The sequence below is a fragment of the Lotus japonicus genome, chromosome 3, assembly GCF_012489685.1.
Source record: "Lotus japonicus ecotype B-129 chromosome 3, LjGifu_v1.2".
Classification (NCBI taxonomy): Eukaryota; Viridiplantae; Streptophyta; class Magnoliopsida; order Fabales; family Fabaceae; genus Lotus; species Lotus japonicus.
The window spans coordinates 84,004,186-84,030,809 of NC_080043.1; the positions used below are offsets into that span (position 1 = coordinate 84,004,186).

At 33.7% G+C, this 26,624-nt stretch overlaps 2 protein-coding genes across 2 annotated transcripts; both read left to right on the forward strand.

Moving 5' to 3' along the window:
• Window positions 1-12,127: 12,127 nt before the first annotated feature.
• Window positions 12,128-15,191, forward strand: LOC130746611 (IAA-amino acid hydrolase ILR1-like 4). The gene is made up of 4 exons (XM_057599291.1): window positions 12,128-12,552; window positions 12,653-12,778; window positions 14,031-14,351; window positions 14,471-15,191. Exons 1-4 carry the CDS (start codon window positions 12,193-12,195, stop codon window positions 15,011-15,013), a joined length of 1,350 nt encoding a protein of 449 aa, XP_057455274.1. The 5' UTR covers window positions 12,128-12,192; the 3' UTR covers window positions 15,014-15,191.
• Window positions 15,192-23,485: 8,294 nt separating this feature from the next.
• Window positions 23,486-26,585, forward strand: LOC130746613 (IAA-amino acid hydrolase ILR1-like 4). Its single transcript, XM_057599293.1, has 4 exons — window positions 23,486-24,131; window positions 24,206-24,331; window positions 24,458-24,772; window positions 24,947-26,585. The coding sequence occupies exons 1-4, from the start codon at window positions 23,769-23,771 to the stop codon at window positions 25,508-25,510; spliced, it is 1,368 nt and encodes a 455-aa protein (XP_057455276.1). The 5' UTR covers window positions 23,486-23,768; the 3' UTR covers window positions 25,511-26,585.
• Window positions 26,586-26,624: the final 39 nt, after the last annotated feature.

A 26,624-nucleotide genomic window follows, 5' to 3' on the forward strand; every position in this document is an offset into this window, starting at 1 on the left:
TAATATTTATTTTGCTAGTAGTTTCTCTGTATTCAGTTCCCGCAGACTTAAAGAACTATAAGTGTGCTAAATTAGAAGAAATAAGTAGGAGTATTTTGCAGTTTGTGGTGGTTACAACACCAGTAAAATTTGAGTATGAGTATTGCTAATACCTAATGGTTTTTGTGGTGGTTAATCAGGCCGTTTCAAACTGCCAGTACCGCCATTCAACCAGTGGCGGTTGGTCAAAACTGCTGCAAATTGATCACCTGAGGCTGCTTTCTCCCAACCGCTGCAGTATATATTTGCGGCGAGTGAAACCACCGCCGCAAGATTTTTATTAGTCTTTTCTAATTTGCAGGTTTCATTGAAGTGACGTGGCTGTTTCTTGTGTGGACTTATTCCCCTTGCACAAACATTTTCTTGACAATATGATCGGCCATATTGAAGATTTGTGTTGTGAGAAACATATTAAATCCTTGGCATAATCTAATGGTGGACGAATCTGCACGAGCCATTTTACCGTGAGTATTCAACGCATAAATGTTGATGTTGGGCGCACATATGACAAGACTGGATGCACATATGCGCTCATGTGTCACGTGAAGCATCCCCAATATGAAATTAGCTAGAACTTGTGCTACAAGCCTAGCAAGACTCGTATGAAATATTATATTTGAATAGCTCAACTGACCAAACTATTATCCGATTAGTAAGATCCAACTTATAGATTACCTGTCTAATGGGTTAATCCGTGTGAACCATAATCTTGCGGGTTTGAATATACTGCCTCAATCTCCTTGCAATTACAATTAGGGTGAAAACTATTTTTCTCAATTTTTGATATATGATTTTTTGACCTTGCAACATTTTGCTTACAAAGTAGACCACAGCCTTTTCCCCTCATGAATTTCTCAAATTAGCATGACATTTACCGTCTCCTCATTGATCCCTAGGTAGATGATGCTTGGCCAGAATTGATGCTAACCCGGATAACTTGCTTTTCCCTATCAGCCTGCGGCGGCCTGCCTGTCACACTTTGATGACTTTTTTACCTGGGTAGTGTAAATTTGGAGTTTATTTACCAATCTAGTGCAACTTTTAAAATATTTACGAGACTAGCGTAAATCGTCACTAGCATCGGCGATATATTTTTTTTTCTTCTCAGCTTTTGGAGAAATCGCCAATGGGACTGACGATATTCAATTTTTTGTGGTATCGTCAATGCGGTTGGCGTTAATATTATATATATATATATATAATATATATTAAAAAAAAGAGTATCGCCATCATGAGTGGCGATTTTAATCTTTTATAAACAATTTTTTTTGTTTTAAGCAACAACGCCAACACCATTGGCGACTTCTTTTTATTTTCAATACTAAAAACATAAATATAATGGCCCTGATTGCATGCATGGATGTTTTTTTTTCTTACATGCATCCATTTAATATATATTTAGGTTTTAAAACTATTAAGTATTAACTACGTCAAGGTGGAAAAAAAAACAGAAGGAAGCGAATCCTATAAGCATTAATGGTTTAAAATTAAAAATAACACCAACACTAACTGCGACACTTAAAGAAAATATATATATAATATTTGGTTAACGCCAATCTCAACGGCGATACTAGAAAAATATATATATGTCGCCACGGCTGTTGTCGATTTAACTCAAATGAAAAATATGAAAAATATATATATATATATATATATATCGCCGATGCTAGTGGCGATTTACACTACATCCGTAAATATTTTAAAAGTTACACTAGATTGGTAAATAAACTCCAAATTTACACTACTCAAGTAAAAAAGTCCACTTTGATGAAGAAAATTGCTTCGCCAGCTAACCGGGATCACTGTGTCACGTAACGTGAGTGTAGTCTTTTTCTACTTTTAGTTTTTGTTTTCTTCTTTCCCCCTTCACATAATCTGACATATAACCAGTTGTTTTTGATGCTTCCCACATGTCGTTTTTTTTTGGTAGATACATGTCGTTGAACTTGATAGCGCTCTGAGAAGTTGTTTTTTTATGTCTAAATTACTAATATTTAAATTAAGGAAGTACATGCGTGTAACACATGGGTTTAAAATACAAAAGTTCTGATTTTTGAGTGCGTGTAATTTTGATGAGTTTAGACCGTCAATCCACTAGAATTTAAAGATGCATCACATCATATCAATCAAATAAATTATTTTTGGCCTAATTTTTTCAAAATTCCCAAGGGCAACTTATTATTTTTTCAAACTCTTGAAAAAAACGTAGTATTTAATTTGACCAGCTTGTTTTTTTTTTAAGTTTTCGCAGCGTTTGGTTGAGAGTTTGAAAATAAATTCGAAGGAATGATATATTTTTTGAAAAGAGATTTATTTATTTCTTTAAAAAATAGAGATTTATTTATTTATTAGCCTATGTGACAGGTCTTCTTAACAAATGAAGCTCATTTTCATCTTAAGAACTAGTGGAATTACCCGTGCCCTGCACGGGTGACTTTTGTTATTTACAATTTAAATTTCATGTAATATTATGTTTTGTATCTTTTTAGTAAATATACTTTAACAATTGTTTCAACTATATGTTATTAATAGTGATAATTGTGTATTAATCTACCACAATTTTTACTTATTTAAATATGAAAAAAATTAAATATTTTAAATTATAAGACTTAAATTCACTCAAATTTTTATATATGCATTAAATCAGTATTTTAATTTTTTAATACATGTTTAATTATTAATATTTGATTGATTATTTTCAATATCAATGTTTCTATTTATAATTGCAATAACACTAATAATAATATATATATTTTGATTCAAAATGTTTGGTGAATGTGCATTTCCTTAAGGGATTTCACCTAGACTTCTGGCCCGGGTTCGATCTCCTCTAAGGTAAAATATAATACATTTGTGGTTAGGGACATCACTACCGTATCCCGAGCCAGATTACTCACGTTGGGCCCTTTTCCCCCGTGGTGACTGGTGGGCTTCTCTTATTTTTGAATAAACTCTCATGTGACTATTACTTTTAAGTTTGAACCCGTTCCCCTTTTTTGTCTTTGGCTCTTCGATCGTACCTTTGGTAACCACCGCCTACCAGGGACGATGGAGGAAAAATTCATTTTATCAATCCAAGCAGATAAATTGAAGGATTTTCGTCTTTCCCCTTCATGATTTAAAAAAGTGGTGAAACAATATATGATGGTAAATAAAAAATGGATGAATAAGTAATTAATAGGATCATGAAATAGGGGCTTCATAACCGAACCAAACCAATTAAAACCGCTCAAATCGATCAAAAAAACCAAAAACTGAAAAAACTGAAAACCGCAAAAATCAATATTTTGCTAATGGATCGGATTGGTTTTCAGTTCCAATGTTCTAAATTGAGCCGATCCAAACCAAACCGAAAGTATTTATTTATTTAAATTTTGACATACATAATTACCCATTTAACAAAACTTATAATATTTTATTCCATGTATACCCAAGCCTTTACAGTAATGTGTTTAACATTTTCCAAGTTAGGAGACATATGTCTTCTTTTCATTCAGCGAAAGTGAAACATATCATTGCGTACATAATTCATTTCTTACAGTATTGATGTTAGTGTTAAGCATGATATCTTGTCTCTGTAACTTTTACAGTGCTTCTTGTTTTATGATTTTATTTTCTATTTCGTTATGTATTTCATGATTTTTAGTTTCTTTGAAAAACTGAAATCCAATCCAATCCAAACTGATAAAAATTGGATCAGATTTGAAAAAAAAAAGATTGGGTGATTAAATTATAAAACCGAAACGATCGGATCAGATGATTTTTTCCTTTAAAACCAAATCGCGATCACCCCTATCATGAAACATGAAATAAATCATTTTACACAACAAATAAAAATGAGTGAATAAGAGGATAATGTAACCAATAATAAACTTATAATATTGCGAATTTGCGATCATATAGTGGTGGGGGAGAATTAAAAAATAAAAAATGGAAATAAAACTCTGAAAACATTAAATCAAAATAAGATAAACACAATGCCACAAAGAACGTGTGAAAGAGAATGTTATAGATTAAAGAAATAATGTGATAAATGTCTCAAAAGAGAAAATGAATTCTCTAACCAATGCACATGTATAGCAAAATTAATTATTTTTGCATTAAGATAAAATTAAAGCATTACCTTGCACATGATTGATAAATTATTTTTCTCTATAGTTGTTTTAAATGAAAGAAAAATTGAAGGTGAAAGTTCCTTAACATGAAATTGAATAAAGAATTGAGAAACAGAAAAATGAAAGGGAGGAAAGAGAGGAGTATGAAAAATATGGAAGAAAGTTGAAAATACTTACCATGGAGTAGACGAACGGAGAAAAAAACAGGATGGGCTTTTTTCATAAGAAATTTCAAAGATGGGAGGAAGAAGTATAAGATGAATAGGAAATGGAGGAAAATGAAAGTCCTTGCCTTGTTTTCGAGGAGGTATGCACAAAAGGATGCTGAAATATTTTGATTTATTAATGTTTAATTTTTTCCTAAAATAAAATACTCATTATTGGTCAATGAAAAATTAATCAGAAATTAAACATATCAACAAAATTATTTGTATTAAATGTTCTAAGGATTCATTAATTAAATTATATCAAAATGTTATAGATTAAATAAATAATGTGAGAAATGTCTCAAAAGAGCAAATGAATTCTCTAACCAATGCACATGTATAGCAAAATTAATTATTTTTGCATTAAGATAAAATTAAAGTATTATCTAGCACATGATTGATAAATTATTTTTCTCTATAATTGTTTCAAATGAAAGAAAAATTGAAGGTGAAAGTTGCTTAACATGAAATTGAATAAATAATTGAGAAACAGAAAAATGAAAGGGAGGAAAGAGAGGAGTATGAAAAATATGGAAGAAAGTTGAAAATACTTACCATGGAGCGGAGAGAAAAACATGATGAGTTTTTTTCATAAGAAATTCCAAAGATGGGAGGAAGAAGTATAAGTTGAATAGGAAATGGAGGAAAATGAAAGTCCTCACCTTGTTTTCGAGGAGGTATGCACAAAATGATGCTGAAATATTTTGATTTATTTATGCTTAATTTTTTCCGAAAATAAAATATTCATTATCGGTCCAGGAAAAATTAATCATAAACTAAACATATCAACAAAATTATTTGTATTAATGTTCTAAGGATTCATTAATTAAATTATATCAATTTAATTTCGAAAATGTGGAATATTTCATTTTAAAAATTCAATTCTTTAATTAATCTTGTCTAATTTAATTAAATTTTTTTCGTTATTTCTTACAAATTATTTCATTGTTCCAATAAATTATCAATTCTTGAGCATCAAGGTTTTTAAAAATTGAATTTCAAAAGACAATTAATTAAACTCATTAATTTTAGGAATTAATTAGAGCCATTAATTTCAATTATAAGAAATAAAAATTGTAGTATCTAAAATAGGAATATTTGTTCAATTGCAAAATTTTCGAAAAATTCAAAATAAAAATAAATGATGCTGAAAGTTTTAAAAAATATATTTATTTTAGTTTCAAAAATTTATTTGCCAAGGAAATTTGAATTTCAAAAAAAAATTTAATTTATCTTTTAAAATCATTTTAACCATGATATTACAGAAAAACAAATAAATGAATTTTAGAAAAATAAAAATTAAAAGATCCAATATTTATTTCTATTTGAAATAATTACGAATATTTATTATAATTATTTAGCATATTATTAATTAAAATAAAAGGATTCGAAGTATTTTTATGAATCGTATATATCTTAAAAAAGAATTTAAGGGAAAATAAAAATTGAATTTTTTTAATTAGAATTGATTATTTTCAAAAAGTTTAAATCTAATAATGAATTTTTAATAATGAATGAAATGAAATAGTTTAGAGATGTTCATGTATTGTATAATGTTTTCGAAAATATGGAGGGGCAGAAAATAATATTATTTGGAATTTATATCCTTACTTTGATAGTTTTTATAAGTATTAATTATGTTTTATTCTTAAAAAATATTTTACCTATATTAAACTTAGCAATTAATGTGACAAAAAAAAGTGGAAATATATATATTTTTGTTTTGGAAGGAAAATGAATTACTTATGAGACATGTGGCACAGGTGTTCTAGAAGAAAACCTTCTTTTCATATATATATATATATATATATTGAAAAATTAAAATAACATTTACGTTGAAAATTAAATTAATTTTATTTACTGATTTTTTATTATTTTTGTTCTATTTTCGAATTCAATTTGTTTTATTATATTAGATATATTTTCAAATAAAATTCCTAGTGAAGGTTACATAAAAAATTGAAATTAAAAATCAATATTATATATTGAAAATCTGTACTTTCGTAACACATGAAAAATTAAAATAATAATTACGTTGAAAATTAAATTAAATAGTATTTTTTCCGATTTGAGATTATTTTTGTTTTATTTTCGAATTTAATTTTTTTTCTTATCATATTTGATCTGTTTTCAAATATAATTCGAAGTAAAGGTTATATAAAAAATCGAAATTAAATATTAAATATTAAAAAATTAAAACATTAATTGCAGTGATAATTAAATTAAAAAGGATTTAGAATATTTTTGAACTTCTAAATAAAGGTTACATAAAAATTGGAATTACATTAAATGATATTAAATAGTGTGAGTCATGATAGTGTGTTGTGACAAAAAAGTAGAATGAGTTTTTTTTTCTTGGAGGGAAATTGGAAGAATTTGGGGGTGACATGTGGCATAGGCTTCTAGAAGGAAACATTATTTTCATATATATATATAGATTGGGGGTTTGAATTACGTTGAAAAAAGAAAGAATTGATTTTATATTTGTATGTTTTTATTTGATTGGTGGGGTGTTAATCAGTATAGTAAGTGAATAATTATGAACTGGACGCCGGCGCGATGGCAGCGGCCGGTGAGACAAGCGGGGAATAATTATGAACTGGGTCAAGGTTGGCGGCAGCCTTATTATTCATGGGGAACCAACATTGACCGATGGCATAACAATCAAACAGATAAGGGAGGATTTCGAGCAAGACAGTGGCAACATGAAGGTGGCAGATCAGAGAGGTACAAGTCGAAATGGAAACAGACATTGTATGAGAACAAGGGTGATCCAAGGACCACACATCCAGGGCACGAATCTGAGCAACAAAACAGCGAACCCGTAAACAATGCATCACAACGATTCAAGCCACAACATATATCCTTTTCAGTTTTTGTGGATGGCCTGGGAGACAGGATGACGTATCAGAAATTGCAGACCACTTTTGCGAAGGCTGGGAAACTCCATTCTGTATTCATTCAGCAGAAGAAGAAATATCATCGACGCTTTCGTTTTGGCTTCTTGCGATTCAACAGCGACGATGAGGCATGGAAGGCGATTCAGATGTTCCATGGTCAGAGATTAGATGGAAATTACCTTGTGGTCCAGAAAGCAAATATACAACGCCCGCCACGATCGCCTGGGGTGCCTTCATCAGGAAATAATAAGGTTGAAACCAAAAGGAAAATTTGGAGACCGAAAGCAAAGCAACATGACACAGTTCAAGAGCCTCTCCAAATAAATAAGGATGTTTCTGGGCAGATGCAAGGTGCTGTTAAGCAACCTACTGAATGTCAGCTGCGTCTTGTTGGCGCTGATTTAGATGTAGAATGGGTCAATAGGTGTGCAAAGGCACGCACTCTGCTGTCTATGCCTGTGGAAATTTTACAGGAGCAATTCAGGCAAATTGGTTTGTTTAATTTTCGACTGATTCCATTGGGTGCAGATGCAGTTATTCTGGAATTTGAAACTAAGGAAGACATGGAGGAGACAATTGCAGAGTGCAGTTTCTTTTTAGAGCAGAAGTTATACGATGTACAGCCTTGTACTGTGCTTTCATTTGGCGTGGCTCAGCTTGTATGGATTCGTATGTGGCAGGTTCCGTTGGGATTATGGACTAAATCCTTTTTCACCTCTGTTGGGAACAGGCTAGGGACATATGTAATGTCTGATACTGCCACTCTGTTACACCACAGAGCTGACTTTGCACGAATTTTGGTTCGGATGCATCATCCAATTTTGCACAGTTTTACCATGGCGGTTGATGTTAATGGTACAACCTGTATTGTTTTGGTTGAGAAGGACCCGACAGTATATGATTATGGGGTTGTAGAAGCTATGCCATCGACACCGGTCAAAATCTACAACTCAGAGGATGAAGAATGCAATGATGAAAGCAGCATGGATGAGAAGGAACGGGAAGCAGATATGGTTTTCACTGGTGCATCAAAACCTGATGCAAATGACTATGAATCAGTGGTTGATGTAGGGACCGATGAAGAGGATGAAGCATTCAGGGATGGTGTTGCAGAGGGTTTGCAGGTTTGGGTGGAGGAGCATGTCCAAGCGCAGCCAATTGTTTGTGTGGAGGAGCGCAATTCCTTGACGGCGGAGGGAGAGGTGCCGGCGACGGAAGGGATGCCGCAGATTCAAGGATTTTCAAATTCAAACAGCAAGGCAAAAATTCAAACGGAGACAGCTATTATTTCACGTGAGAAGCGTGAGGAACAGTTACAGGTGCTGGTTGAATCAAGATACACGTTACAGGAGATTAATATGTGGAGAAATAATTTAAAAACAGAAGATATCTGTTTAAATGCTAGCCAAATCTTAGCTAATTCGGTTCAAAATAAGGAGAAGGGATTTTCAGTTACAGGATATTCCTTTGATACTCAAGATTTGAACCAGAAATTAGTTTTTGATTGTTCTCTTAATTCTTTAAAGCGGGACCCGTGTGTGTTTACTCAAATTAAAAGGGTTGAGCCATGTTTGCCTTTCATGACAACTAAAGAAAACGGGTTTTATGGCCTAGCAGCAACTTCTGCAAATTCTCCAGCTTCTGAGGCACGTGGAATAACTGATATCTTTGTACGTAAAACACCTCATCAGATAATCAGGCAGCGAGCAAATCCTCAAGCAACAGCACGCCTTGCTTCTTCTCCTCAAACGCACTCTCCACCGTGCTTCCCCATCACGCATCAGGTTGGTCCATTTGCTGTTAACGCCTCTGTGACTCCGATACAGGCAGAAACACCAACAACAAATTCCTCCAAAAAGAGTTCTCAGCGGGGACGTCCAAAGGGGAGTAAAAATAAACCGATAGCTCTCCCAGTTGATTTCTTAGAGCCAGTGCAGGGTGAAGACGGGGTGACAACTCGAGCTCAGAGAACCTGGTTACTTGGTAAACAATTGGGGCTGAAACCGCGAGGATCAGAAGCTTTGATGCTTCGTGGTTTAGAGGCTCAGATTCGTCAAAATCATCCCCATCTCATTTAATATGTCGGGGTCGTGGTTGACTTGGAACGTTCGTGGGCTTGGAGATAGAACAAAAAGAGAGGCAGTCAAAAAGGCAGTGATGCAATTGAAACCAGAACTTGTGTTGTTACAGGAGACTAAATTAAATGAACAAAGGCAGCGTACATTAGCTTCTTGGTCTCAAAGCTTGAATATGCAGCATGCTGAATCTTCCTCTGTTGGCTCAGCGGGGGGACTGATGTGTTTGTGGCGGGAGAGTTATCTGCAGGTCTTGTCAGTGGCAGTTGAAACATGGTTTATTCTTATGACTGTGAAACTTCCTAATCTTGATAATACAGTATTGGTAGGAAATGTCTATGGCCCTCATTCCGAGGCGGAACACAGATAATGTTTTGAGGCTCTTATGCAACGTGTTATGCGCCATGGTGGTTTGGTGTGTCTTGGAGGTGATTTTAATGTAGTTCTGCTTGGATCTGAACGGTCTTCAAGAGGTGTTTTAGATGCGGGAGATTTATCCTTCCAACAGTTTGTGCAGGATAGTAACTTACTGGATTTGCCTCTGACCAATGGAGAGTATACTTGGTTCTCAAGCCGCAATGAGGGGCTGTGTCTCGCCTGGATCGTTGGTTGTTGTCTGAAGAGGTTATGAGAAACGTTTTGGGGCTGCTGCATATTTTTCCAGCTGCTGTTTTGCTGAGATATCGAAATTTGCTAATTGCTGTTAGGAGCTTGCTGTTTTTATTGTTGATGTATGCTGGTGCTGATGTTAATTTTGTCGTTGATGTTGCTGCTGTTGCTGATATCGCTGTTGTTGTCGTTGCTGTTTGCTGCTGATGTTATTGCTGTCTTAGTTGCTGTTGCTGATTTCTGTTTTGCTGCTGCTATTACTGGTATTTTTGTTGCTGTCGTTGCTATGTTGTTGCTGCTGTTGCTGTCATGTTTTCTCTGCTGTCGTAGATATCTATTCTGCTGCTGTTGTTGCTGATATTGCTGTTGCTGTCGTTGCTATGTTGTTGCTGACGGTGCTATCCTATCATTGATGTTTTTCCTTGCTATCTTGCTGATGCAAACCGCTCCTGTTTGGTTTATGTGATTTTGCTGTTTGGTTTTGGAGTTTGTTTTATTGATGACTATTTCAAGTCTGCTACTCTGCAAAGGAATATCTACAGCGTCAGCATTAAATTCGAGCTTGTTAATTAGTTTTGGTTTAGTTGCAGTTTGGTTTTCCCATGTTGGTGGTACTCTTTTTCCTTGTTAGGTTTTTATCCCATTGGGTTTTTCCTAGCAAGGTTTTAATGAGGCTCCTTCTTGGGATTCTGTTATATGCCATTCTGTGGGTTGGTGGTGGGTTTGTGCACTTTCAATTTGCACCTTTGCTATTGTAATGATCTTTCTTGGACATCTTGTACTTCCTTCAATCTTGGGTCATATTTTAGGCTCAGGCTTTATTATTAATAATATACATTTCGCTTTCAAAAAAAAAAAGTAAGTGAATGATTTTACTTTTTAAGGATTTTATTATTTTAATAGTTTTTTCAATTTTCAAATAATTTTTTTATTTTATAATAGGACTTATATTTTGGTTTTCTATTAAAATATTAAATAATAAAAAAATATTTTAGTTAAATAAGTTGAAACAAGTACTTTTTAAAACCCATGTATGAGAATTAACGCTAATACCCTACTCGGAGCCTGCACACTTGAATGGTAAGTTTGGCTTGGAGAGAAAGGGAGAGGAAAGAAAAGTGGAAGGAAAGAAAGAAAGAGAAATGAGAGGATTTTTAAAGTTGTTTAGTTGGAGAGAAGGTGAAAAGAAAAGTGGAAGAAAAGAAAAAGTTGTACTTATAAAATAACATAAATATCCTTAGATAAAAAGAAATACAATAACTAACTATTTTATTAAAAAAAGTATTTTTATACCTGTATTACGATTTTAAGTTTATTTTTAATCTTTGCAATAAAAAAGGTTGATTTTAATTTTTTTAAGTAAAATATTTTCGAACTATAGAATTTAAAAAATGACGGAAATCTATTACTATACATAAACTAATCAAAATGAAAAATAATTGGTGAACACCTAATAATAACAAATGCCCACACAACTCATGGTTTGTGAGGGATTAGAAACCGCCACAAATTAGTTTTTAACCCTACAAACTAAGGGAGGGTCTTTGTGTGTTTACTATTTGGGTGTTCATGGTCAGGGCCGGCCCTGGGCCTGTGCAAGCAGGCCCACAGCCTAGGGCCTCCAAAATGAGGGTGCCTCAAAAAAAAAATTGAATACCTTTTACAGTGTTTTTCTTTAAGAAAGCGCTGTAAATAGTCCGTCTTTTACAGCACTTCGAACCGCTGTATACTATTTTACAGCGGCTAGAGGTCCGAAGCGCTGTAAAAAGCGTTTTTTAAGTTTAATGTACCTATTAAACTTTCTCCAAAAAAAAATTTAGGGGTCCATTTTTATTATTAACACAGGGCCTCCAAAATGTCGGGACCGGCCCTGTTCATGGTTAACTAATCATTTTTGAATCAAAATAAATAAAATTATTTTTAGAAAGAATAAAATAAAATTATTGGAACATAAGGCACACGTGTTTTTCAATGTGTAGCTCCTTTTCTTTCCATTTTGAGCGGAAGCATTTTGGGGTGGGACCCACTTTATTTTTTCTTTCTTTCCTATTTTGTAAAAAAACAAAACAATACAAAATTGGAAAGAGGCCCGAAGATAACTCCTAGCGGACACCGAAGATATGGAATATCTAACGAGGCCCGTAGAGTGGGACCTACCCCTCTTCTATTTAAGAAAGTTGTTTGCCTTAAACTCTTCATTGTGGTTTTTGATTCCTTCACTTCATTCTATCTCACACCAAAAGAAACCATGTCTTCCTTCAAATGCTTCCATTTCTTCATCATCATTTTGCAAGTCTTTGCTGCAATACCCATTTTCTCACTAGCAGATTCCTCCCTCACCCAAAATCAGCTCTTCACCAGTTTCCTAGACACTGCCAAGAAACCTGAGCTTTTTGATTGGATGCTCACTATCAGAAGGAAGATACATCAGTTTCCTGAATTGCTCTATGAAGAATTTCAGACCAGTGAACTCATAAGAACAGAATTGGATAATTTGGGCATCCCCTATAAGCACCCAGTTGCAGTCACTGGTGTCATTGGCTTCATAGGGACTGGAAATCCACCTTTTGTTGCCTTAAGAGCTGATATTGATGCTCTTCCCATGCAGGTAGATTTTGATACTTTTGATTTCTGAAATTTTCATAGGAAAGAGTGTTGTTTTCTCTTCACTCAAATTTTATTGACGTTTGGTAATGTATAAACTTCAGGAAATGGTGGAGTGGGAGCACATGAGCCAAGTAGATGGGAAGATGCACTCATGTGGTCATGATGCTCATACTACAATGGTTCTTGGTGCTGCAAAGATTCTCAAACAGCATGAAAATGAGCTAAAAGTGTGACCTTAATTTTATACTGCCTTCTCTGTTTCCATTTTCTTTTTTAATATTGTTATGCTCCCTCCTCCGGTCATTTTTATAAGAAAATTTTGATAAAATCACACAAACCAAGGAAACTAATCTTTTTTATAAAATAAACTATTATGTTTAATTTCAATGATGTATTTTCCTTTTCACAAGAACAATCATACTAATTATCATAAATGTTGACAATACCTATTGGGTGCTTTTAATTTCCATCCAAATTTTTTCATGGGGAATAAGTCTCTTTGCATTGGAATGAATTATTTGACTTAATTTTATAAGAGTGTTTCTTATAAAAAGGACCAAAAAAAATTACTAAAGTGTTTTTTATAAAAAGGACCGGAGGGAGTATGTGTTTAGCTTTATTTATCCATCCTAAAAAATATATAGCTTAACCAGTAAAAGCTAAGATGTAAGTGGCGTGTAATCGTGTATAGACATTTTGAAGCCTAAAACGAAAATGTCGAAGTTATTTTTTTAATAAATTACTAATTTTTTATATTAATCTCCACTTTCTAAAAAATAATAAACAATAGAACCTTGAATAAAACAATGAGAAATTTTGTAATACTTTAATATTTTGTATTTCGTTTGATAATTCACTTCAAGTTTGAAACAATGATTTTTTTTTAGAGAAGAAACAATGAATGAAGAACAAACTTGTACAATATATAAATATATAAGTCATAAAAAAAAATTAATGGTTATAAGTAAACACAATTTTTTTCTCTCAAATCTCGATTGTATATATCATATATGTGTGTACTAATTTATTTTTTAGAAGCCTAAAACAACCGAGGGGCCTAAGACCATTGTCTCACTTGTCTGAGGCCATACACGACCCTGTGTAAGTGCAAAGACCAATCCCTGCAAACAAAGGATAAAACCCCTCCCCGGAATAAAAAAGAAAATCGGTGGTCTCTACTCTGGCCCTTTTGAATTTTGATGACTCTAAAAAATAACAAATAAAAAATTATTGCATATTTTCAATTATGTCAAAGTCCAATATCTCTTCGGTTTCTGTCCTATAAGCAAAGTGCTGTCAAATTATTCCATCATGCCATTTTGTTTTGGTAAATTACAATTATTCTGTCAAATTGCATACACCTTAGTTAATCCGTTTTATCTGAATTGTCTTATGTAATTTGCTGTCTTCATTCTCTCATCATGGATCCCTAACAAGCTAACATTAACAAATTCATTACTTTGATGTCTAAACAAACAGGGAACTGTTGTTCTTGTTTTCCAACCAGCAGAGGAAGGAGGGGCAGGGGCTAAGAGAATTTTAGATTCTGGAGCCTTGGAAAATGTTTCTGCTATCTTTGGATTGCATATGGCACCTACACCTTTACTTCAAGTAGGTGAAGCGGCTTCCAGATCTGGTCCTGTTATGGCAGGATCTGGTCACTTTGAAGCAATAATAAGTGGAAGGGGAGGTCATGCAGCTATTCCTCATTCTACTATAGACCCGGTGTTGGCGGCTTCCAGTGTGATTATTAGCTTACAACAACTTGTTTCTCGCGAGGCTGATCCTTTGGACTCCGAGGTAAATTTGGAGCAACTACCCTTTATAAACACTTATTAGTCATATCTCTAGTCAATGTGAAACTTCTCAACAGAAGACTTCTTAGTTTACTTACAATTTCCCCTGTCTTCCTTACATAGGTTGTGACTGTTGCAACATTTCAAGGAGGTGGTGCATTCAATGTTATTCCAGATTATGTCACAATTGGAGGAACTTTTAGAGCTTTTTCCAGAGAAAGCTTGGAGCACCTGAAACACCGGATTGAGCAGGTTATCATTGGACAAGCTGCTGTGCATAGGTGCAATGCCACTGTGAACTTCTTTGAGGAAGTGAGTCCTTTATATCCTCCGACTATAAATGATGCTGGATTGCACGAGCAGTTTCGTGATGTTGCGCTGAATTTGCTTGGCGCCGATAAAGTTCACTTTGACTTGCCTCCAGTCACGGCTTCTGAAGATTTTTCATTCTATCAAGAGGTCATGCCTGGCTACTTCTTTTTTCTTGGAATGCATAAGCCCTCAAATGATCCCCGGGCTCATATTTTGCACTCACCGCATCTCTTTATCAATGAAGAAGGACTTCCTTATGGGGCTGCACTTCATGCATCATTAGCTGTCAATTATCTTCAAAAATATCAGCAAGACGGATCCACAGTGGAAGGGAAATATCGTGATGAATTATAATTGTTATTAATCATTATAAGCTTCCAGTCTTATAAAATAAGTTAGAATTTCCACTTGTAAGAGCATCATGATCTCTTGTTGTAATCCCTTTTAGGAGTGGGAGTAAGGTTGGAGCATATAACATAGCTCTACTTGAGTTGTCAAACTAAATAAATAAAGCAGTCTGCGACTTTTTAAATTGGGTTTCTATTTATAGGAAGTCCAACATATTCAATCTATCTCAATCCTTACCTATTAGCCTATAATATTTCTCACATGTGTTATAGATATGTTTGTTTTAGTATATTGAAGCTTGTTAGCCTATTGTCAGGGGCTTTGTACACATAAGCATTATGAAACATACCTTTAAATAAGTTACCATACCATACTTTCAAGTCACACTTAAGCCTTAAAATTCTGAAGCAGGTCATGCCTATTTATGCAGAGCATAGCATGACCTATCCTATTTTCAATGCTGATTGTTTTGTAGCAGCCTCTTTTAGTTTTGATGTTCCGAGTCGATTTGTTTGGATTTCTGATTTCTTGACATTACTGGAGCATTGTGTTTTGTCATGTCCTCTTTTAGTTTTGGTCTTCCAATTGTAGATTTGTTTGGAATTCTGATTTCCTAACAGTACTAAACCATTGCGTTTAGCACTTTTTTGTTCGCAAAATTAGTTTTGATGTGAGCTTCAAGAGTTAAAGATTATTCATGGTAGTTCCTACATTATGCTACAAGGCAGAGTGAAGTATTTTATTTAGTACTTCTGTGTTGGCAAAATTATTTTGTTTTCTCATTGTTGCCTCATTTTGGATTCACCTCTTTCACTGATATTTGCATACTTTATCTTCTCATTGAACTGCACCAAAGACACTCTTTTATGGACTTACTTATAGCTACATACATGTTTAGTAAGATATGGCAGTGAGGAGTGCATGTGGGCTGACATAAGAGGGAGTATAAGCATGGGAAGTGGGCCCTGACTCTTCAGTACCATAATTGTACTGAATATTTTCTCCACATTCTGAGACTTTCATCAGGATCCCCTATTATGCCCTGGCCTGTTCTGAGTCCAGCAAAGTTTATATAACTGGAGATGGTCTGCTCTGCTCTCCATCTTAACTAATTAAAACTTAAATCTATTTTTTACGCTTAACTTGAATTCAAAAGTGCCTCTTCTTGTAACAGAAAAAACTTAAATTCTAATGTGTACCTATCAATACTATTAAATTAAATTATTTTCTTATCTATCTATCTATATATATTAGAAAAGAACAACTTCTAGCATGACGTGTCGCTCTCACAGGCCAAGTTAGTGACGTGTCGCTCCGAGATTAATTCTCACTTAATTATTTACACGTCAGCTTTTCCACCTATTTAATTATTTACACGTCAGCTTTTCCACCTATTAATTTTCGGATTTTTAATTAATTAAGGATTTTATGAGTTTTTATTGTGATTTGCTAGATTTTGATAGTTTTTATCTATATTTATTTAGTACCTTTTTAAAATTTAGATTTGATTAGGATTTAGGTTGTTTATTTCTTGATTTTATCTTAATTTATCTTATTATTTATTTTTAGAGTATTATTTAGCTTTTATCTCTTTAATGTGATGATTAATGAACATTTGCAAGAAGTTGTATTTTCTTTTTCCAAAAAAAATGTTTTGAAACGTCTGGATTCCCCAATTTTCTGCAATCATAATGTTTATGACTGTATTTTTTTTAATCATGATGCTCAAAAGAACTCTCTTCTTTAGAGCAAAGGAAAATGAAGAGCATTTGCACCTTGAACGAATCAAGGATAAGTCAAAACTTTTTCTTTTGGAGGATGGTGCTAGCAAAGATAGAAAACACAATGTAATGTTAAAAGCTATTGAAGCTATTGCTGGAGTCAGAGAAGAGGTGGCAAACTGTTTGAGATGGTGAAACATTCTTCCCATTTTATTGTTGGTAAAAAGATTGGAGAACATGTAAGGTTTTCTGCCCCTTTCATACTTTCTGATATACTTTGCACCTAAATTTTTGGTTTCAAGTGTGAAAATGAAGAGCATTCTAATGTTTCTCTCTTTTCAGAATCCTAAGTTTTGTTGTTAATCCTATTTAGAAATCCATTTACTCCATCTTGGTCTAATGCCCATGGCTGCCGTAGCCAAGCCTCAGTATTAAGATACCTTTGGTGGATGTATGAGTATTTAATTGTTGCAAATTTGAACATTGACCTACTTATCTTACCTCTTTCATACAACTCTTTACATATCTATTTGCTACTTTGATTGTTAGGAGAGATTTTTAACATCCGAACAATTTTGACAATTGGTATCTAAAGAAAGCTCTATTAGTATGACCTTTTTATCTTCTTTTTGTCTTCTTCACAAGTTAACCAGATAGAGAGGATGATGCAGAAACAATATTACACAAACGAAAATCAGTGACTTAGATAGATAAGTGGCTTAGTTAGTTTAACTTTAGTCCCTCTGTAATTAAGTGATTAGGTTAGTTATCATTTATGCTCACTATCTATCTGATTCATTTATGAGGTAGTTAGTATTATAAAAACCTGTAGCATTTCAGCAATTGAGAACCTGTGTTTTGGTTTTCTTTCATTTTTTAATCTTATTGTTTTGAAGAGTGAAACACCGAAATGGTATGGCAGTGATACTGTTAATGTGCTTAGGGAACGACATTGAGAAAAAGTTTTATGATTCTGACTTCCATAAGCTTAGGGGATGGCAGTGGTCACTGTAGATTAAATTAGCTATTGGTTATTAGCCATCATTGATTTTATTCCCTGATTATGTCTCTGATAGTAATTGAAAAGTCAAATTACTATAAATGTTTTATGACCTGCATTACTCCATACTTACACCACCCCCTGATTTCTCCTTTTGGTCCTTCTCATGATCTATCCCCCTGATTTCTCCTTCTCATAATTGCACATAACCTAAGTTAACTCCTTAATACAATTTAAAAATGGCAAGGTAGATGTCCAGATAGGTTTCTCTTGGTGAACTTCTATGCCACAAGATGATGGTTTCAAGGAACTGTGATAATCTTGCTTCTGTTTTTTATAAATACTTATCTACATGTATTTGGTCAAGTCATTGGACAATGCAGAGTGTGTAAAATTGCAGCATGGTTTGTTTTTTTTTATTAGAGCAAGTGCATAATGGTTGGTGAAAGTCATGTAGAGATTACCATTTCTGTTCCGAAAACCCAAAGCTGTCGGAGCAACTTTTTATGGTTGGAGGAGCTTACTAAGGTGACTTATACTGAACAAACATGGGAGGAGAAGGATGTTTATGGTATTCCTTGAGAGAGCTTGAACATAAAAGAGGTATGAGAAGCAAGCCATTGAGAGCATGGTCCCTGCAAATTCCCACTTTTTTTTGTATTTATTTGTCTGCAGACTGCTATTAATGCAAGGCAGGCCTTCCTCTTTTTACTAACCTGAATGATCTCAGTCATAGATGCTTGCAGATACTCCACCATTCCTTCTGTTTCATTCTCATTTATTTTGATCTCTAATTTGTTGTGTTTGGTCATTGAAAAGAAGTAAGAATTTTTAATTTCTTTAGTTTATCTTTCATGAAACTACTATACATCATATCAATGACTATATTAGTTAAATTTTTTCTTTTAGAATGTTAACTCCATATGCCTTATTGCTTGATTAGTTTATATAGTTAAAGGAGCTATATAATAAAATAGGTTAAAGAAATTATAAGGTTATTTAATTTCTTAAACTTATGCTCCTCTGTTATTGATACTATGCCTTTTTACTTAATTTATTGATTGATAATTATAAGGTTAAAGGTAACATCTACATGTTGTGGTATGATTTTTTCTTCTAAATAATGCTAATTATGTACACTGGAGTTTAGTTTCTCTTTGTTTTGCCATTTAGACTGCATTTTTGTTTATTTTTTGCTGTTGTTTTTTGTTTATTTTTTAATTTGCTTTTCTCTTTCTCTAACAATGTGGTTTAAGGCAGCATAGCTTCATTTTTTACTTCTTTTATGTCCTTTGTTTATGTAGCTATGTGTCAAGATTTTCACTTTGAGGCCAACCTTTTAACTGCAACAGTGAAGCATTTCACTTTGAGGCTAACCTTTTAGCTGCTGTTTATGTCCTGTAATAACTTTTAGAAGAATAAAATCAAATCATTGAAGCATATATTTTATGCCAATAAAATACACAGATGATTTAAACTGATTGATTATTTCTATTCCCTTTGGACTTGGGAGCAAAGCTCCAACTATATAAGTAGGGTTCAAGAATTTGACTATTGAAGTTGCGGCAAAGCTTTGCCAACCCTACCAAGTTCTTCATTGAACATTGTAGAATCAGTCCTTGGTGCATGTGGGATTAGTACTTTAAAGAGAACAAATCTCATAATTGTGAATAATGTCTCTGACATTGTTAAAGCAGGATGGTACTACAAACAGGTTATCCATAGACTGGATGGAATGGAACAACATTTAGCAATAGTTTTTTATAGGTATTTGACTATTCTATGCAGCTTTTCATTTTATAGCCCTTTTGGTTTTGGGCAGGATGACCCTTTAGGGTGGTACATAAACTTCAACTAGATATCGTGTAAATTAATGTCAATGGATGCTACAGGGGTGCTACTCATGTTGGATGGAATGGAACAACATTTAGCAATAGTTTTTTATAGGTTATTTGAGTATTCTATGCAGCTTTTCATTTTATAGCCCTTTTGGTTTTGTGCAGGATGGCCCTTTAGGGTGGTACATATTTTTATATAGGACGAATAACATAAAGTTCAGCTAGATATCATGTAAATTAATGTCAATGGATGCTACAGGGGTGCTGCTCATGTGTTTCATGTTCACAACAATTACTGCTTTGGAGCTTGCTTAAAATATGATTGGCCTAAAATAATCATTTTATGTTTCCCTTCCTCTTCATTTTTGCTAAGAAAAGTCCCTCTCAAGTCACAATAAAAGTGAGTGAAATTCATCAATTTTAGACTGCCTTTCATTTGCTCTTTTTGTTTCAGGGGATTTGACAGCTTATGGTAATTGATTGGAATAATTGCTCTCTCGGACTATTACTAAAAGAGAAAGGTACCATGCTCTAGCTCTTTCTGTCTGTCATCTTTTACTATATATTAATCACTCATTATCTTACCTGATATATAATGTTAACAGCGCGTCCTCTTTCAATTCTTAATTTGTTTAATAACTTCTTTTGTTCAATCCATGGAGTATGTAGACGTGTTCCCTTGCTATGTTGAATATGTATTTATATAGTGACATGCCAATCTATTGATTTATTTCAAAAACTGTCCATAGAGGTGGATGCTGAGTTAGTTTCTTTATTGCAAGAAATCAGGATTAGAATGTGCTAGCAGCAGGTTACCTATTTAATCAGGATTTAGAGATCCTATATTTTCTGTTTTCTTCAAAATATCTGAATTTTTAACATATGCCTAAGTTTTGGCTTCTTTACACTATTCGTTGATATTCTGTGGTGATTTTTCAGCAAAAGTATATTCTGATTGGTTTTAAATAATCATTTTATGTTTCCCTTTCTCTTCATTTTAGATCAAATATGTAAGCGGCTCATATGATTCTGGGAATGTCTTCCTCTTATTGAATAAAGAGATTTCAGAGCATGAATATTTGAAAATAGTATAGAGTTCATCGCTGAGACTTTTCTATTGGTAACTTTGGTAACTCTTGCTTTTAAGTTTTGGTAAATTTGCCCACACTTCATATTTTCAAAATTGGATTTGTGAATATTGTTGGATTTGTCACTTATTACAGATTTCAAATTTATTTATAAATCCCGATAAATGCAGTATTTTATATGCTTTGTGTTGTACCCTTTTAAGTTTTTGTGTAAATGATGGGTTGCTTGATCCAAATCTGGTGCCAAAAGATGTCAAACTAGAAATTCTATCGAATTATATTTTTATGTCTTTAAAACCTTTTGTTTGTGCTACATCTTTTTATGCTATATGTTTTTGGTTTTTCTTGCACGGATAAAACTAAAGTTATAAAAATAGTAATTACTAATCTGGTGTGAATATTTGATTCAAGCTTTGATTGAGATTTAAGGCTTTGTTTTATAACAGCTTTTGAGAAATGATTTAATTGAGGCCATGCCCTGTGAAATGTGATATTTTACTTTTTTCAAATATCAAACTCTAGGTTTGCTTTTGGGTGATATTTAAGCTTAACTAACTACCTTATTTCAAACTCTAGGAGGTATGACTCAATCTTTGTAGCATTGGGGAAAATTGGTCTGACAATAAGTGTTTGGTGGATTTTTCACCCAAGAGGAAGCTTTGCCAGTTTTCAAGATTGACCAAGGGAGCTTCTTTAAACGGTCTTGAAGGTCTCCTCCTTGAGCCACCAAGAGAGGCTCTTAACAATTCAAACAAGAACTTGAAGATCAAGTACCTGCAGGTACTACTGAGCGCGACATGCATATGTTGGCTTAAAAGGGCTCTTACCATAAGAGTAGTTGAGATAAACATGACTCATTTATTTTAGATATGGCCAAGAACTTAGGATTGAGCAAGCATATATGAATATTACAATTTGAGATTTGTAGGACGAGATGTTTGAAGGTTCTATATTTTATTATATTGTTACCTTAAATCACATTAGAAGGTTTGACTTGCGTTGGGTTTCACTCGAAGTAAAGCATAGAAAAAAGAACGTCAGGTAAGCATACAGAGTAAAATGCTAGATACGAAGAGCATACTCTATGTTGTTGAATTTCGTAGTTCTTGGACATGGTGTTGGAAGGAGTAAACGTCTTCCACGAAGGGATATTTTATATGAAAATGATTGTGTTAAAATTAATAGAAAAAAATTAATATAATTAATTTTAGTATTTTTAAAAAAATTTAAGAGGGTATATTTATATATGTATATAACTATAATAGTTTGATAGTTAAAATAGTATGAGGAATAAAAAATATGAATACATATGTACTATAGATTTATGACCTAAATTTATTAGTGCTAACATATTCGAGTTATGAGATCTCACGGGAAGGAACATTTTACATGATAAATGAAAAATGTGTACACATAGTTAAAAAAACATTTTTATATAACTTAAGTGTATTTTTAATAATGTAAACAATAATTATATATTTATGTATTGTTACATATCTAAAACACAAAAGCAATACCCTTTATGCAACACAAGTATACATCTTCGCAACCAAAATTCAGTTTTTTATTTATTGTAAATCATGTCAAACAAAGCATCAAAGGTTGTTGGCATCACTTCCTTGCGGATAAACTGGGGATCATGGCTTACATGAGCACAGAGCACACCAAAGTGGATTGGACACCACATTTGTCACTCAAAACCTTAAGGCAAACAAAATTCAGTTATACCTCATATATGCAAAACTTAAATATTTTGGCCTAATAACTTTTGTGTTTTTCAAAATCTTTATATTAGTCTATTCAGTGTATGCTTACAAAATACTAGAATTGAGTGTCTAAATTTGTGCTCTTTAAATATCTACATCTTTATTATGATTGTTCTTACATTCTTAGCATTTTAAATATTTTATAATTTAAAATATTAATCGATGTATCAAATACAATAGACAAATTTCCCGTGCAACGCGCGGGTAAAAAACACTAGTTAAAAATAAATAAATCAATACTACTAAACAACTCATAGTGCCTCCAACTCATAATTTTTGTAGGCTTAATAACACTTTTGGTCCCTCACATTTGCCATATGTGCGAAAATCGTCCCCTAAGTAAGAAAATAGCAAAAATAATCCCTCACTTTGTTAAACGACAACATTTTCGGTCCCTCGTCACTATTCCGTTTACTTTCATTCAAATTTTAACGATTTTTAGAAATAAAAATAAAAATAAAAAATAAAATAATAATGTAAACACAGAAAAATATCAATAATCATCTTCTTCCAGCATAATCTGCATCAATTTCATCTTTATCTAAAAATACTAGAAAAACTCTATGCTTCTTTCCTCACCATCTCTTAACACTGAAAAAACCCAAGAAAAGTTCCTCAGAAACCATGGGTTCGACCATCTCTCCAAAACATCATAAATTTTATGGGTTTTCATTTTTTTTATTTTTTTATCAATTTTATTCAGAAAACTGTTAAATATTTGACAGAAAACGTTAGTTTATTGACGGAACAGTGATGAAGGACCAAAAGTGCTGCCGTTTGACAAAGTGAGGGACATTTTTTGCTATTTTCTTACTTAGGGGACGATTTTCACACATAGGACAAACGTGAGGGACCAAAAGTGCTATTAAGCCATTTTTGTAACATCTCATTTCCTATGATCTTTAAAAGAAACATCTCATTTCCTATAGCAAAGCCAATTTATCTCGTACTCATCTAAAAGTGGAAAGGTTTCATACCCTTTAGGTTTAATTTGCCATGATTTCTTCTATAACAAATTTTTATAATTTGCGACTTAGTTATTTGTACTCTAAATAATGAACCGAATGATTCCAAACCCTCTCATTTTGAAAGGGCGCACGATCAATGCCCCATATTTAATATCTACAACTGAACACTCTTCTTTTCCTGCTCTAACTCTTGTTATTGCAAAAAAAACTATTGTTATTGCAGGTATGTGCACGTAAGTGCCTCAAACAATTTTCTAAAGCACAAATTCTGTTAGAAAGCATTGAAGAGGCGTGGCCCGTGGAGTGAACCTGCATGCCGCTCTGTTCAATTTAAGAAGGTTGTTTTCCTTCATTTCATTCTTCCCACACCAACAAAAACAATGTCTTCCTTCAACCGCTTCCATTTTTTCATTATCATTTTGCAAGTCTTTGCTACAATTCCCATTCTCTCATTAGCAGATTCCAGCTCCCTCACCCCAAATCAGCTCTTCACCAACTTCCTTGACACTGCCAAGAACCCTGAGCTTTTTGATTGGATGGTCACAATCAGAAGGAAGATACATCAGTTTCCGGAGTTGGGCTATGAAGAATTTCAGACCAGTGAAGTGATAAGAACAGAATTGGATAAGTTGGGGATCCCCTATAAACACCCTGTTGCAGTCACCGGTGTTATTGGCTTCATAGGGACTGGAAATTCGCCTTTCGTCGCCTTAAGAGCTGATATGGATGCTCTACGCATGCCGGTAACTTTGAAAAGTTCTATTTGAATCAGGGTTGACTTTTGATTTCATTTGACAATGTATGTATTAAACTGCAGGAATTGGTTGATTGGGAGTACAAGAGTCAAGTACCTGGAAAGATGCACGCATGTGGTCATGACGCTCATATGACCATGCTTCTTGGTGCTGCAAATATGCTGAAACAGCGCGAACAAGAGATAAATGTATGACCACAAACAGTTTCTGATAAATTTCTGTATACTGTTATACTTATATATGTTCTGCATTGTTGTCTTATTTTGTTGTTTTCATCCTCTCATGGATCATCACTTTGATGTCTAAACAAACAGGGAACCATTGTGCTTGTTTTCCAACCAGCAGAGGAAGGAGGTGCAGGGGCTAAGAAAATTGTTGAATCTGGAGCCTTGGAAAATGTATCTGCTATCTTTGGATTGCATGTGCTACCAACGCTTCCAGTTGGTGAAGTGGCTTCTAGATCTGGTCCTTTAATGGCAGGGTCTGGTCGCTTTGAAGCAATTATCAATGGAAAGGGAGGTCATGCAGCTCTTCCTCATACTGCTATTGACCCGATTTTGGCTGCTTCTAATGTAGTTATTAGCTTACAATACCTAGTTTCCCGCGAGGCTGATCCTTTGGAACCCCAGGTAAATTATGTTTATTAAAAAGTCTCATATTGACTAGAGATATAGCTAATAAGTGTTTATGAAGTATAAAACAACCCTCACCTAAGAGTTAGACCTACCGAATTCTAAGATTATTTGCCATGGCCACTCATGATTTACATTTATTTAGAATCCTCCTTTGTCTTCCTTACATAGGTTGTGACAGTTGCAAAGTTTGAAGGAGGTGGCACATTCAATGTTATTCCAGATTATGTCAAAATTGGAGGAACCTTCAGAGCTTTTTCCACAAAAAGCTTGGAGTACCTGAAACAGCGCATTGAACAGGTTATCATTGCACAAGCTGCAGTGCAGAGATGCAATGCAACTGTGAGCTTCTTTGAGGAAGTGAGTCCTTCATATCCTCCCACTATTAATGATGGTGACTTGCACGAAAAGTTTCGCGATGTTGCAGAGAGTTTGCTTGGCGCTGATAAAGTTCACCTCAACCTTCCACCAGTCACTGCTGCTGAAGACTTTTCATTCTATCAAAAGGTCATACCTGGCTACTTCTTTTTACTTGGAATGCATGATAATGCCTCAAATGATATCAGGGCTCATTCGGTGCACTCACCTTATCTCAAGATCAATGAAGAAGGACTTCCTTATGGAGCTGCACTTCATGCATCATTAGCTATCAATTATCTTCAAACATATCAGCAAGAGAGACCCATCGCTAGAGATGGAAGTAGGTCAAGCTGTCAACAAGGGATTATGGCCTAGCCTACATCAGGCTCTGGACCAGGCCAAGCCAAATTAATAAATAGACAATGCCAAAGCTTTTTCAAAAGTCTATTTAGTTAAAAAGGCTAGGTTTAGACCATGTAAAGTGTCTTTTGAAGCTAATAGTCTGATCTATTTAAATAAATATAATTATGAGTTTATTTTACTATTATTTTTGCTAAATCATATTTTTATTATAATGTTTTAAGATTATACTTATTGACTTATTTATAGATTTAAGTATGTCATTTTGTATAACGATTTCAACTTATAAATCTACTTAAAAATGGATTTAACCTATTTAAATGTCCCATTATAGAAGCTTTCAGGTCTTAAGAAATCCAACATATAATAGGCTAATTAGATGACAGACTTTCAAAAATGTCAGGCTAAGCCTAAAAAAGCCCTATGACAAGTAACATGCAGTCTCAAACCTTGAACCTCTTAAACATACAAGATCTATTTATGTAAAGTTCAGCCCAACTCGACATATTGCCACACCCCTATCTGCGGCGGTAGTGAAATATCGTGATGAATTATAACTGTTATTAACAATTACAAGCTTCCAGCCTGCCCTCAAGTTAGAATTTCCACTTGTAAGAGTATGATAATCTCTATCTCTTGCTGTAATCTTAACTTTCTTCATGGGAATAAATATCTTCCCTTTCTCTGTATTTTAGACAAATTTCTAATGCTCACAAGCTTTTAACATGCATGGATAGTTGAAGCTACAAACAACAGGAAACAAGCCAATAATTATGGGTATGCTTCATAACTCAGGCCTCGGCATCCTAGTTGCAAGGGAAACCAAGTAACAGAGATGGAAACTAACAATTGAAAGAACTCCAACTCCGCAAACTAGATGCCTCATAATAATATAAAGGAGACTCTAGTATAAAGAGAAAGTATATCTCTTAGTCTCTACTCAAATTAGGAAATATATGTTATATGTAATTAAGAAACTCTGTAATCAGCATTATATTAGCAAATTAGGAATATGGTAACTTAGATTGATTTCCATATATTCTTATCCTTGGTTCCAAACAACAAATTATCAATATAATTTTACTGCTTTATTATCCTGAACTATTCTCTTCAATCCTCTAAATACCTT